Here is a 12,383-nt window from a genome sequence, read left to right on the forward strand (position 1 = left end):
CAAACGCCGCTGTTTTGAATGCATCCAGCCCTGGAAAAGTTACAGCCCCACAAGGAAACTTTTGAGAGAAATAAGAAGCCAGAAAAAAACAAGCAGCAAACCCTCCAGCTGCTGCTCCCGGTGCATTGTGTCCATGCCCGGCCCGGGAGCGCTCCGGCTGCTCGGGCCCGGAGCCAGGGCACGGCCCAGGCCTCTCGAGCTGGCAAACCGGGCCCGCGCTGCACCGAGGGCCGCGGGCGGGGGCCGGGCCCGCACAAAATAATTGCAGGAGGATCCCAAAAACACCGAGCAGCCCTGAGCAGGGTGTGGGTGGGAACGCTCCCCTTCTCCAGCTGGGAACCCTCGTGGCTGTGGAGGCAGCTTGGCTGGCCATGGGCTCCCAGGAAGAGCCTCTGGAGCGGTCACCTCCATCAGGCTTCTCCAGAAACCTGGGCTCCAGAGCTGGCTGCGAGATTCCCGTGTCAGAGAGAGAAGCTGTTCTCTCCTGGGAGAGGGCTTGCTGGTGAAGAAAAGCAAGAGGCCTGAAAAGCAAACACTGGTGTGCAATGTCAGAGTCAAAAGGTGGGGGGGAAACAGATGAGAGGAGGGGAAAAGAGTGCTGGATAGATGGAAAGAAGCCATTGGTGGTCACAGGAAAACTGGAGTCTCGGTGACCCACGGCACAGGACGCTGTCCAGGCACTGCAGCAGCGCAGGAATATTCAGCCTTGGCAGAGCAGCTTCTCCAGTCAGAAGAACGCAGAAAACCAGCTTTGGGGACTGCAAACCCAGAGCGGGGCTATGGCAGAGCCCAGGGCACTCCCAGTCCCATGGACACAGCCCTGTGTGGCCTGCCCGGAGCACAGAGCTGGGCCCCCACAGCAGGGCCTGCCTGCAGAGGGGGCGGCAGGGGGGGCAGCGCTTGGGCCCGGGGTGAAGAGGAACAAAACACACCCAGATGGTTGTTTCACTTCATGGAAACTTTATAAACACTTGCAATAACCTAAGCTTGTACACATCACAATGGCTCCAGGGCTGATGCTGGGGGCTGCCGTGCTGCACAGGGCGATCCCACATTCCCAGCTGTCACTCCTGGGCCCCTGGCAGCAGGGACTGCGCTCACAGCAGCAGGGATTGGGCCCCACAGCAGCAGGAATTGGACCCCACAGGCCCCTGCCAGTACAACCAGCATCCCCACTGCTCCAACTGCTGGTCCCCAGTGTTCAGCTGCACCCACAGGTGCAGGAAAAATCAGCACAGACATACAAGTGACAAAGAACTTTAAAAGGACACCATGAAATAGTCTGCAAGAAGCTGCCTCTCCCCACTGCTCCCACTGTCAGACTGAAACCCAACCACCCTTGGATTCTCCTTACCCATGGAGCCCAGCTCTGTCCTGGGGGTCTGTGCTGGGCAGTGGGCACGAGCAGGAGGATGTGACAAGCCACTGCTCCCACAGAATGTCACCTCCAGAGCCACATGCATCGGCACAACCCAAGGCGCTTCCCAAACTGACAGGCTCGAGAGGTTCACGAACAGCAGCTCAAAGCAAGAAACACAGTAGGGAAATGCTGGCCTTTTGTGTGGGAGCCACAGGCCCACACCCCAACAGGGCCAGGGGGTGATGTGCTGCAGGCAGGTGGCCCCACTGCCAGGCTGGTCAGAGCAGCTCTCTCCAGCTTCGGCTCCATTCCTGTTCAGAGATCCCTGATCAGAACCACTGTGTGTTGTCCTTGAGCCCCTGGTGAGGGGCTGCAGCAGGAGGGGCCCAGCACAGCCCCAGGTGCTGCCAGTGCACGTGGCACAGCCTCAACTGCCACAGCACAGGGCTGGTTTGGTTTTAAAGCCACTTGCATGTGCCAGGCCGAAAGGAGGGAGCAGCTCGGGCACTGCTGAAGCCAAGGGAGTGAGAGCACCATGGACATGACACACGTGAGCTGTGTGCCATTCAGCAATAAGAGACACGAGGTCACACAGAGGCAAAGTGCCAGGAGGTGGGAAGGACCTGCACCGGGCAGGACACCATGCTCGAGGGAATGGAGCACCTGGGAAGCAGCTGTGGGAATGATTGGCCACTGGTTTGCAAATGCTCTCAGCACCTAAAGAAAACCATTCAAAAGGAGGGAGTCATCTTTGGGCAGATGGAGGAAGCAGGGAAGTAGCTCTCTGCCGTGCACAGCCCTGGAGCTGGGTCCCAGCAGCAGCTGGAGCAACAGACAAGCCTCTAGGGCTACAGAGGTCCTGGCCAGGGACACCTCCCGGGCCAATGGGCATCATCCACAGGGCCATGGCTGAGGGACAGGCTGGGCATCTTGTACTGGAAATTAATAAACAAGCAAACAAGAAACTGGGCAGTTCTTAAAAAAAACAAACAAAACAACAATGGGTTTGACCTACAAACAGTAAATTTCAGATCCTCAGCACCTCTGTGCTGGCCACCACAATCACCCAGGATGGAGACTTCTTGGTGGGCCTGTGAGAAGTGGATCTGTGGGGAGTGTGGCTCACATGGAAGAGGAGGCAGTGGAGGAAGAGGATGAGCACCTGCTGCCCCCTTCCCTCAGCTGCACCCTTGGAGGCTGCTGACCCGAGGGTGCTGCCTGAGAGCTGATCCCAGGCAAGGCTGTGGCCATGGCTCAGGCCAAGCTCCTGGCCAAGCCTGTCTGCCAGTGTAGTGTCCCAGGCCAGGGATGTCCAGGAGGAGATGAGGAGACATCCCACAGAGCTGGGTGCAGTGATTCCCCCATCCCTGCCCAGCTTGTGTCACCATGGGCAGCGTTAGCAGGCACAGCTGTCCCACACACTGACACTCACCAATCAGGGACACAAGCACAAAGGAAGCGGATTCTCAGGGCAAGCAGGGCAAGGGGGGACTGCAGCTGTTTCGCCCTTGCATCCAAACACAGGGACTCAGTAGTCCTTGTGCTGTCCAAACACCCTTTTCAAGGCATGTTTCCCGAAAGTGAGCAGGTGAACAGGGGCTCCACTGTCCCTTCCACATGCGGTCCATGTCCCCCAGCCCTGCCCATGCTGCCATCACCTGCACGGGCACACACGGGAGAGGAGAGGAAGGAGAGGTGGGAGGGCAGGGAACAGTTCAACACAGATGTGTGAGCAGGACCTGCTCTCCGTCGTGGTCTCCCTCTTCTAATTTCTTGAGCCACTTGTGGCTTGGAAATCATCGTCCGGTAAGATAGCTGCTCTCCAGGGCACTGGGGCTGGCAAGGCTCAGCTCTGACTCCTGGGTCACAAGCACAGAAAGTCTCCTGGGTCCAGCTGAGCTGAGGTGTCTTTACAAAGCCTGGAAGAAGAAAACAAGCTCCATGTTCTGTGCAGCAGTGCAAATCCACCAGTAATGGCAGAACCCTGGAATCCCACAGCCCCATAAATGCTGATTTATCTTATATGTCTGCTTTCAGTTTATTATTTGATTTGTTGTCATAAACACATACCTTTAGCCTCAGCTCTCATCACTTGGGATCCTGCCTTGTGGTGATGAAGAACTGGATAAAAGGAAGTAGAAGAATAGAGAAAAAAATGAGTGCAAGAAGCAAGCTCCAACTCAGCTCCACAAGCTCCTCGAGGCTAGGTAATGGGCAGGGAGGGGTCTGTTTTGCAATAGCACAAATGTTTTCTCTCTCAGTACTGGTAGCAGCAGTTCTCAGACTTACACACAAACCTGCTCTCTCTTGGGCAGAGATTGGCAGCTTTTCAAATCAGGAAGCTGAGGCTTATTTGGGCAAATATTATCACAAATGGCACCTCCTGCCACTCAGAGCCGAGGGCTTTGCCCACACTGTCCCCACAACCCCCTAGCTCCCTGTCTGCACACCCCCTGTGCTGGACCAGCCATGCTCTCTTGGCAGCTGCTGGGACCTAACCAGTCCTCATCACCTCACCCATGACCTGATTTCCCACAAAGCCTGAGTACAATGGGCACTACACCACACAGATCCACACACATGGTAACAGGGAACCACAGGGATGTTTCTCACTTGGCGGATTTAATTTATCAAGTCTGTATCTGAACTCACATTTTAGGCTTTGTGCTCTTCGTTTAGTTTCAGCATTTTAGCTGAGCCCCATCTGCTGTTTGTGAGTACAAGACAAGGCAGGCCTGGGGCTGGGGCTGTCTGTGCTGGCTCTGCCTCAGAGGGAGCAGCCTGTGCTGCAGGGCTGCTGCTCTCCACATGGAACCTTCCCCGTGCCAGCCTTACCTGCCTGTTCTTCGGGACGCCGTCTCAAAAAACTTGGTCCTAGAGGCCACCCTGCAAAGAAAACAGGAGAAGTCTCTCCGGATTCGACCTGGCAATTTGCTAATGAGATCTGCTCTGTGCCAGGGGAATGAGCCGCAGCATTGGCAGAACTGCAGAGATCACCTTCAATTGACAGTTCTTGTGCCAAGGCATAGCCGGGCTCCTTCTGTGCTTGCTCCACCCTCACACCACCTGCCAGTGCTTTGGCTGGGTTGCTTACAGAACCATGGAATCACGGAATCATTTAGGCTGGGAAAGATCTCCAAGACCATGGAGTCTAACCTTTGACCAAACACCACCACACCAACTAAAACATAGCACCACGAGCCAAATCCAGTCATTATTTCTGTGCTCTTGCCTATAATCCTGTGTGCATCCATGCCCTTTATGATCTTTCCTTCAGTGTTTATGTGCTCCTGCCCGTGGTCAAGAAAGAGAAGGTAAATTATCCCAGAGAAGGAATTACAGCAGTTCTGGCACAGAGCTGACCCTCATGGCACCTTTTGTTTTCTTTAGGTTAATTCCCACTAAAGCCAGCAGGGTTTCTGACTCTTAAAATCTGAAAGAAATCTGAGGATGAGATGAAGCTGAACTCCATCCAGCTTCCTTAAGAAGATCCAAGCTGGATCTTGTCCTGCCCCAGAAAGTGTCTCATTTGAGAGGTTTGCTGGAGGCAGGCAGGAAGGGGCTCAGCTCCACCAACCCAGAAACAGCAGGGAAGGGGATGGGGCAACTGTGCTTGAGCAGCTCCAGAGCTTCATGTTTGCCTTCATTGTGGCCCCATTCCCCTCCCTGGCCGTGCCCTCTGCCCAGCTTTCCATTTGACATTCAAACCTGCACTTGCACCAGTGCCAAGGGGACATCCACAGGCTCCAGCCACTGAGCCCCCAAGCATCCCCACCAGCACCAAGCACCCTCCACAGGCTGCTGGCTTACACAGATGAGGGCATCTCCTCTGCTGTCCCTGCTATCAGATCTGGCCTCTGCTCCAGCTTTGGAGGGATGGGAGTCCGGCACGGTGGATCCGGAGGTCTCACAGGGGGACGCGTTATCACAGGCTTATCACCATGGGAACGTGGCTTAGGGACACCGTCACAGTCACCTGCAGGGATGGAGATAACAAACACTGAGCAGGAAGCTCTGGCAGAGGCCAGATATTTATGAGGGGGCACTGAACAGGTCCATAGGTTTAGTTCTGTCCCTCTGCCTCAACACTCTCTCACTGACATTGGCCAATAGCCAGAATAGAGGGACAGAGTCCAGGGAAAGGAAGTTCCCACACTACCTGTCCCAGAAAAGCTTTCCTGGCACTGGTAAGAGGGGCGGGAGCTGGACCTGCAAGGATAAACTCAATGCAGTTGCTGACTGTGAAGCTGATACTTCCTGGGAATGACAAGTGTTCTTAACCAAACCCTTTGCAGTGCTGCTCTATGAAAGGGAGAGGAACAGCACAAACTGGTGATTCCTGCAGCTGAGCTTTCATCCTGGACAGTGACACTACCTGTCCTCTCCTCGGCTTCTTTTCTTGCCCAACATCCAGCCAGCCTTACTATTCACTTAACCCTTCGAAGTCTTTAAGAGTCAAGTCAACAAGGAATGAGTGTCAGACTTTACCCATGCCCACACCTTAGGCTGTTCTGGACTCCCAGCCACTCCTGCTGAACTACATCAAGAGGACTCAAGGGGAGAGGCCACCACCTGGCCCAGGGAGGGCTGACTCGGGCACCTCGGGCACCTGCCTGGCTCTGGCCAGGCCCCTGCTGCACACTCACCCTCTCTGCCGCAGATGCCCGGCCGGGGCGCCGGCCTCCTGGCCTGCAGCGTGGCGTTCCTCAGGGCAGGGCTGGTCACCACCCCATTGGCCGCCCTGGCAGCTGGCTTGGCCCCTCCATCCTGCAGCCTGTTGCCCAGCTTCCCCAGCTCGGGCTCAGCACGCGGCTGGGGCCGGCTCTCGGCGGGGGGACGCCCCGGCTCGTCGCCCCCCGGCCGGGGCGCGGGCAGGCGGCTGCGGTGCAGGGGCTTGGGGGCCTCCACGCCGCCACCGTTGGGGGTCTGGCTGAGCCTCTCTGCTGTGGAGACAAGAGGGCAGAGAGCCGTGGGGTTAGGCGTGTACTGCACTTGATGTGCCTCCAAAAGCCACTCATCCCACCCCTGTGGCTGTGCTGCAGACCCAGGAGCAAGCAGGAGCTCTGCTATGAACCCCACTGCTCCCTGCAGCCTCGGGGCGGTCCAAGGTGAGCGAATGCTTCTGCTCCCAGGTCGAGGAAGCATTGAAATGCAAGGCCAGCCCCAGCTCCATTAGCAGTCTGAGAGTTTTAAAGAGCAATGTGAATCAATCATGTTCTGCCAGTGTCACAAAGTGCACTTTATACCTAAACATCATCAGAGCTCTGAAAACTAATGGAGAAAGAGACTTTCCATCTCTTTGGTGACTGTGGAATCAAGGCACGGCCTGCAGTGACAACTATAGCAAATCAGGTACAGAAACATGATTTTAAGGTCATGTACTCTTTGCTGTTAATCCAGCTGACTGTGAGGAAATGCTGAAGCTGTTTTGATAATGTCAGAGTAGAACTTGGTCTAGAAAATATCTTTACTGCATCCTGAAAAAGTTTTTTGGAGTTCTTGCTCTGGATGTGGAACTGCCAGCAGCTGAGCCAGCTTGAGATCTCCTTGGGCCTCCTGCAGCACAGCCCTCCCTGGCTACTACCCCACCAACACTCCATGCAGTTTATTTGCCTCTGATGCCATGAAACCTCTCCTCTGGGCCTCTCCTGTGCCAAGAACCAGCCTTAGTTTAGCTAATGAAGCATGCAGCAGGTAGCAGAAAAACCCAAATCCCACAAAGTCTGACTTGTGACATGATGCAACACATGTATGAGTGTTTTTTGCTTTCCTTTCTCTCTCAGCAGCCCTCACTGCCTGCCATGTCCAGGACCTGGGACGTGCAGCCCTGCTGCTGTTACCTCCATTGCTCCTGGAAAGGTGTTACAGGAAGCAGGAGGGGTGAGAAGCAGATAAGGCATCAGGGAACAGCTGGACTGACCTCCACTCTCCTCCACAGAGGCACTGAAGAAGACAGGTCTTTCCCTCAGGGGACGCTTGGAGATGGTGATGGGCTTGTGCCGCCGGGCAGCCACCCTGGGTGGGGGCACCGGGGGGGCTGTGATGTCTTCTGGGGGGCCAGAGTAGATCTGTAAAGGGAGACATGTTCAGGTGACCCGAAACAAAGGGGCTGCTGCCTCACCTCCTGCTGCATGGGCCCCTGCCCAGCACAGAGGGTGATGGAGGCCACCAATGACACCATCCCCACCACTAACACTGTCCCCACCATTGACATTGTCCCCACCACTGACACCAACTCCACCATGACACCATTCCCACTACTGACACTGTCCTTGCAGCTCAGCAGGAAGATCACAAACATGGACAATTTGCAGAAGCAAATTCCCCTGGAGCAGATGAGGGAGGCTTTGGAGCTGACAGCTCCTGACCAACAGCAAGATTCCCACCATCACAGAGATACAAAATCCAAATCACCCAAACCAACCCTGCATTGTTCCAGATCTAACACTAAAACCCTTCAGCTCTTGGTTTACAATGACACATTTGGCACCAGGAAATTACCTGGGATAAAATACTGGCATAAAAGCAGTGCTACTGAGAAGTTTTATCTCCTTTTCTCACTGGTCATGTGACACCTATTTAGTTGGGATTAATTGAGAGGTTCTCATTTATGTCAGGGCTTTTTTTAAGAGCTGAGAAAGAAATACATCAGAAGAGCTGAAACACCCTATCAAGGCCCAAAGCAGCTGCTCCTGTGTTCTTCCCAGGGATGTTAACTGAAGTTCTATCAGATTTTAAAGCCTGAGCTACTATGGAGAAGTGGCTTGAGCTGCTGAACTCAGAGGCTGCACTGCGTGGGAGATGTGGAGCTGGACCCTTCCTGGCTCCAGCAGAGGAGAAGAGCTGTGCCAGCCCCACTGGCATGCTGGGTCACCACACCCTTGGGCCACACTTCGATATGGAAAAACAGCCTAATTGCATCACCCAGAAAAATCTTACCATGAAGAAGTGTAACATTCTGCTTTGATTAAGAGCCTCGTTTTGGTAATTCAAACCAAAAATGTATTCCTTCTTCTCCTGGCCAAAGAGCAGGGCTAGGAGACCAAGATGGGGGATGGGAGAGGAAAACATATCCCTGGTTTAAATTCCTTGGTCCCAAGCGTGTGCCTGGGGAGGGCGGGCAGTGGCAGACAGCTCCCCACACCCCAGGGTCAGGCTGCTCTGGCCCAGCCTGGGCTGGCTTTGGATAAATCCATGTGCCAGAACCAGGCTTTGCTCCCAACAGCCTGCCCCAGTCTGCACGAATAGAGGAGAAACAACACAGAATCACGGAATGGTTCAGGCTAGAAGGGCCCACAGTGGGTCATCTGATCCATCCTTCCTGCTCAAGCGGGGTTTTCCTAAGGCACAAATGACACAGGATTGTGTCCAGACGTTCTGGAATATCTCCAGTGAGGGAAGATTACACACCCACTCTGGGAAAAAAAAACCCCACACTCAGGGTTTGGTGACACAGGGCGGGTGCTGGCTCACTGCCTGCTGGGCTCTGCCCTGGGCAGGGGCAAGACACGTTCTCTGCTCCAAAACACAAGGTCTGCAGTACTGGAGTATTCTCCTGCTGTGACATAGCAGCACATGAATTAAAAGCAGCTCGTGTATTATTAAATCAGCAAAGGATAGCCTGTAGCAGGGAAATTTTTTGGAAATATCCTCATCCCTCTATCCCAAGCAGAATCCAATCCTGCTTTTAAAAGAAACACTAAGCTCCCCATGGACACTTATACAGGTACCAAAGAATACTGCTTTCAACACCTGAAACCCAAGCTAAACCAACCACAAATGACTGTGTTTAAGAGGTGGGTGCAGGTTCTGATTTACTTCTAATTGAAAATCAAGTTAAATAACATAAGTGTACAAAGATATTGACAGACCCTCACCTTAAGGAGGTTTATACAGGGAAGAAGGTGTTTCCAGAACAATCAACCTATTTAATTTAACCACAGCATTGAAACATGAGCTGTGGAAACAGCAATTATCCACAAACACTTCATGAATAGTTACTCTGTCCTCAGAGTCTTCAGATTGCACCATATAACCCACATCCCCTCTTCCTCCAAGTCTCATCTGAGCTGTTTGCTCATGTGTGAGCTGAAGACTGTCAGCTCCAACGCCGAACTTATAAACTCAATCCAATAAATGTGACTAACTTAACCTTATTGCTGGAGAAATTAAAAGCAAGCAAAAGGACATGTGGCTTAATTAAAGCTGTCATGACAGCTCTCAGAGGTGGCAGGGTGTGTTGATTCAGACTGTGCTGCAGGCTGTAAGGAGGGAGCACAGAGCCTCATCTCCGGAGCGAGCGTGTGAGATCCCAGACAAAAACCAGTTCCTGTTTTTCTGTGGGAAGTTATTAAAAGTGTTCATAGAGACCTACAAAGGAAGTGGCTGGTGTTTCCACGAGCTTCTGCTCTGGGTACTCAGAAGCCTGTCTGAGCTCTCCCATCCCATTTCAATCCTTGGCATCACAGCCAACTCCCACCCCCTCATCTGGTCCCACACACCCATGTAGTCCCCACCTGGTTGCTCTGGCTCCACATCCCTGTTGCAAGAACCTTGCTGTTCCAGCTTTGGCTGCCTCTTCCCTTTCCAAAGGGAGCTTTGCCCCTGCCACATGCTGCCCTGTATGCTGGGAGCTGCCCCAGCTCCTCACAGCAAACAGCATCCCTGAATGAACGGCTCCATGAGAGAGGTTTGGAGACTGTGTACTCTGCCGTGAAAAGCTGGAGGACCCAACTCACTCCTTGGAACCCAGGGCTGTTACCAGGGCAGTAATCTGCTCCCTGCTCAGGATCTGCTGCTCTGGATGGAAAGGCTGCTCCAGCTTTCAATATTAACACCCAGCTCTTGTCATCCCCCAGCCACCCGACACCCCTGAGCCGGTGTCGGGTATCTGAGAGCAAGTGTGAGCACAGACACAGCGGAACATTCTGCTCTCCAAAAGCAGAGCTCCACATGACAAAGTTGCTGTCTGCACGTGCATCTTCAGCATCACCCCAGCAACCAGACCCTGGCTGGGCACATGGGCGATGCTCAGGCTGAAATATGAATACCCAGGACAGATCCATGGAGGGCAGAGGAGACTGGAGGCTCTCCAGGGCTCTCAGTCCTGTGAGAGCATGGCTCAGGGACATGGGCACCAGCCTCAGCTCCTCTGAAGGCTCCACCCCAGGCAGCAGCTCCCTCAGACTCCCCCTCAATCCAGGGAGCACCTCCCTCAGGCTCCCCATTCCATCTCCACACCATCCCTGTCTCTGTATCTGAACACAACCACAGCTGAATTACTTTCATCAACCATTCAACACTTGTCTGCTCTAGGTTTTTTTCCACTGATTTAACAGTTGTGCAGTGTCTCATCTTGGACTGCGCCCATTAAAACCAATTCTCCTCTGGACTAGCTCCTGTCTAGCAAAGAAAAGAGTGAAGCCCTGTAATGAGCAGTCATACAATAGGGTTTTTTTTCAATAAAGCTTTCCCTTGTTTAAAAAGAAAAGGCAAAAATGCCCAGACCCGCTGTTTCCTCTGGGACCAGATAACAGCAACACTGAGGAACACACACCTGCTACTCTTTGCTTCCTCCTGAAGCCTTTCAGAGCAGAGTGTTACATAAAGCCAGCCCGAGGAGACTCCAGAAGGAGCCGGAGCGCTGCCGTGTTGCCACAGCAACAGTCTGCAGGAGCAGGCTGGAGCAGCCGGAGCTGCTCCGGGGCTGCTCCAGGGCTGCCCCGTACCTTCCCAAAGTGCTCTATCAGGATCTCGACCACGATGTTTTGGAACTTGATGTTCATCATGGCTGCCACGGTGTCCTCCTGTGCTCGCATGAGGGTGGGCCCGAAGATCACCCCCATGTTGGACGGTGACATCAGATTCTCCCGGCTGTGCTCACACACGCTGCAGAGGGCAGGGGAAGGAGGAATTGAGTTTGCTTTGGCTTGTTCTTTTCCAAACAGATCTTATTCCAAGGGAAAAAAAATCAAAAAACAAAACCCAGGATACACTACGAATCAGTAATTCAATTTTCTTCATTGTGTTTCAGAATTTGTGACAAACATGGCTCTAGCTCTGACACACACATTTGGCTTGGACAGATGCTGGAGAGAGCAATGTGCTGACAGCATCTTTATTTGATCTCTTCTCACTCCCAGCTCCTCTTTAACTCTGCAATCAAAAGTTATCTGCACAACATATGCACAAAAGGACTCATTTAATTCCTATATCCTTTTTACCCAGAACTGACTTCTGGCTTTAATTTTCTTTCCTTCTGAAGGAAGAGAACTGATCTTAGGGAGCACACTATGGTGGTTTCTAATAGATTTCTGAGGGGTGACAATTTACAGCCCCTGCTCTCAGCGAGTATTCTCATTTTTAAATCATTTCCTGCTCTGTGTATATCTGAAAGGGGATGGAAGGAACACCAGAAAGAGAAGCATCACTCCATGCAGAGGGTGGCAAGGACAGTCACCCCCTTTGTGCAATCCACATGGAAATTCCCAAGGGGTCTATGGTGGGTAAAATTTTGCAAACCTGAACTCCCAAAAAGGCTTTTCTGCTGATTCCATTATTCCCCTTTCTTTGGTTTTAGAGGAAAACATCTGCTTACTTGACAAGGTGCTGGATGAGGAGTTCTAACATCTCCCTGTTCTTGTCAGGCAGTTTATAGACCAGTGCATGAATGGCTCCAAGCCTGTAATCCAGGTTCTCAGACTCTGGAAAGCAGCAACACAAAGAAGAATTTGTATGCAACACTTTCAAACTAAATACACAAGAGAAATATAAAGCCAAAGGAAACCTGTGCAAGCCGTTCCCTGTGCAGCATGGGAGCAAAAGGGAGCAGAGGAAAGTGAGATTTCAAACCAACAGGATGAATACTGTGAGAAACAACATGAAATGGAAAGAGGAAGAAACGGGGCTTGAAAAGGAGCCCAAGGACACACTCCAAAAGAGGCTGGGCATGGGCAGGTCCTCCCCTTCACACCCTTGTTCCACACACCTGGCAGCAAACAGCTTCCCTCTGGGAGTCTATGAG

The 12,383-nt window shown here is 52.9% G+C and overlaps 1 protein-coding gene across 2 annotated transcripts in view; it reads right to left on the reverse strand.

The window, feature by feature from the left end:
* Positions 1–943: 943 nt before the first annotated feature.
* The window catches only part of OPHN1 (oligophrenin 1), a 50,806-nt gene continuing 39,366 nt past the window's right edge, over positions 944–12,383 (reverse strand). Inside the window, exons 17-24 of one of the 2 annotated variants that reach the window (XM_038164765.1) lie at positions 11,958–12,063; positions 11,089–11,248; positions 7,281–7,428; positions 6,007–6,303; positions 5,171–5,336; positions 4,196–4,246; positions 3,431–3,481; positions 944–3,279 (exon numbers count right to left, since the gene is read on the reverse strand). In XM_038164765.1, coding sequence (XP_038020693.1) covers positions 3,439–3,481; positions 4,196–4,246; positions 5,171–5,336; positions 6,007–6,303; positions 7,281–7,428; positions 11,089–11,248; positions 11,958–12,063 — 971 coding nt within the window. In that variant the 3' untranslated portion in view covers positions 944–3,279; positions 3,431–3,438. The remainder of the gene's footprint in view (positions 3,280–3,430; positions 3,482–4,195; positions 4,247–5,170; positions 5,337–6,006; positions 6,304–7,280; positions 7,429–11,088; positions 11,249–11,957; positions 12,064–12,383) is intronic. The other variant, XM_038164766.1, reaches the window with a different exon arrangement.

The sequence above is a fragment of the Motacilla alba genome, chromosome 4A, assembly GCF_015832195.1.
Source record: "Motacilla alba alba isolate MOTALB_02 chromosome 4A, Motacilla_alba_V1.0_pri, whole genome shotgun sequence".
Lineage (NCBI taxonomy): Eukaryota > Metazoa > Chordata > Aves > Passeriformes > Motacillidae > Motacilla > Motacilla alba.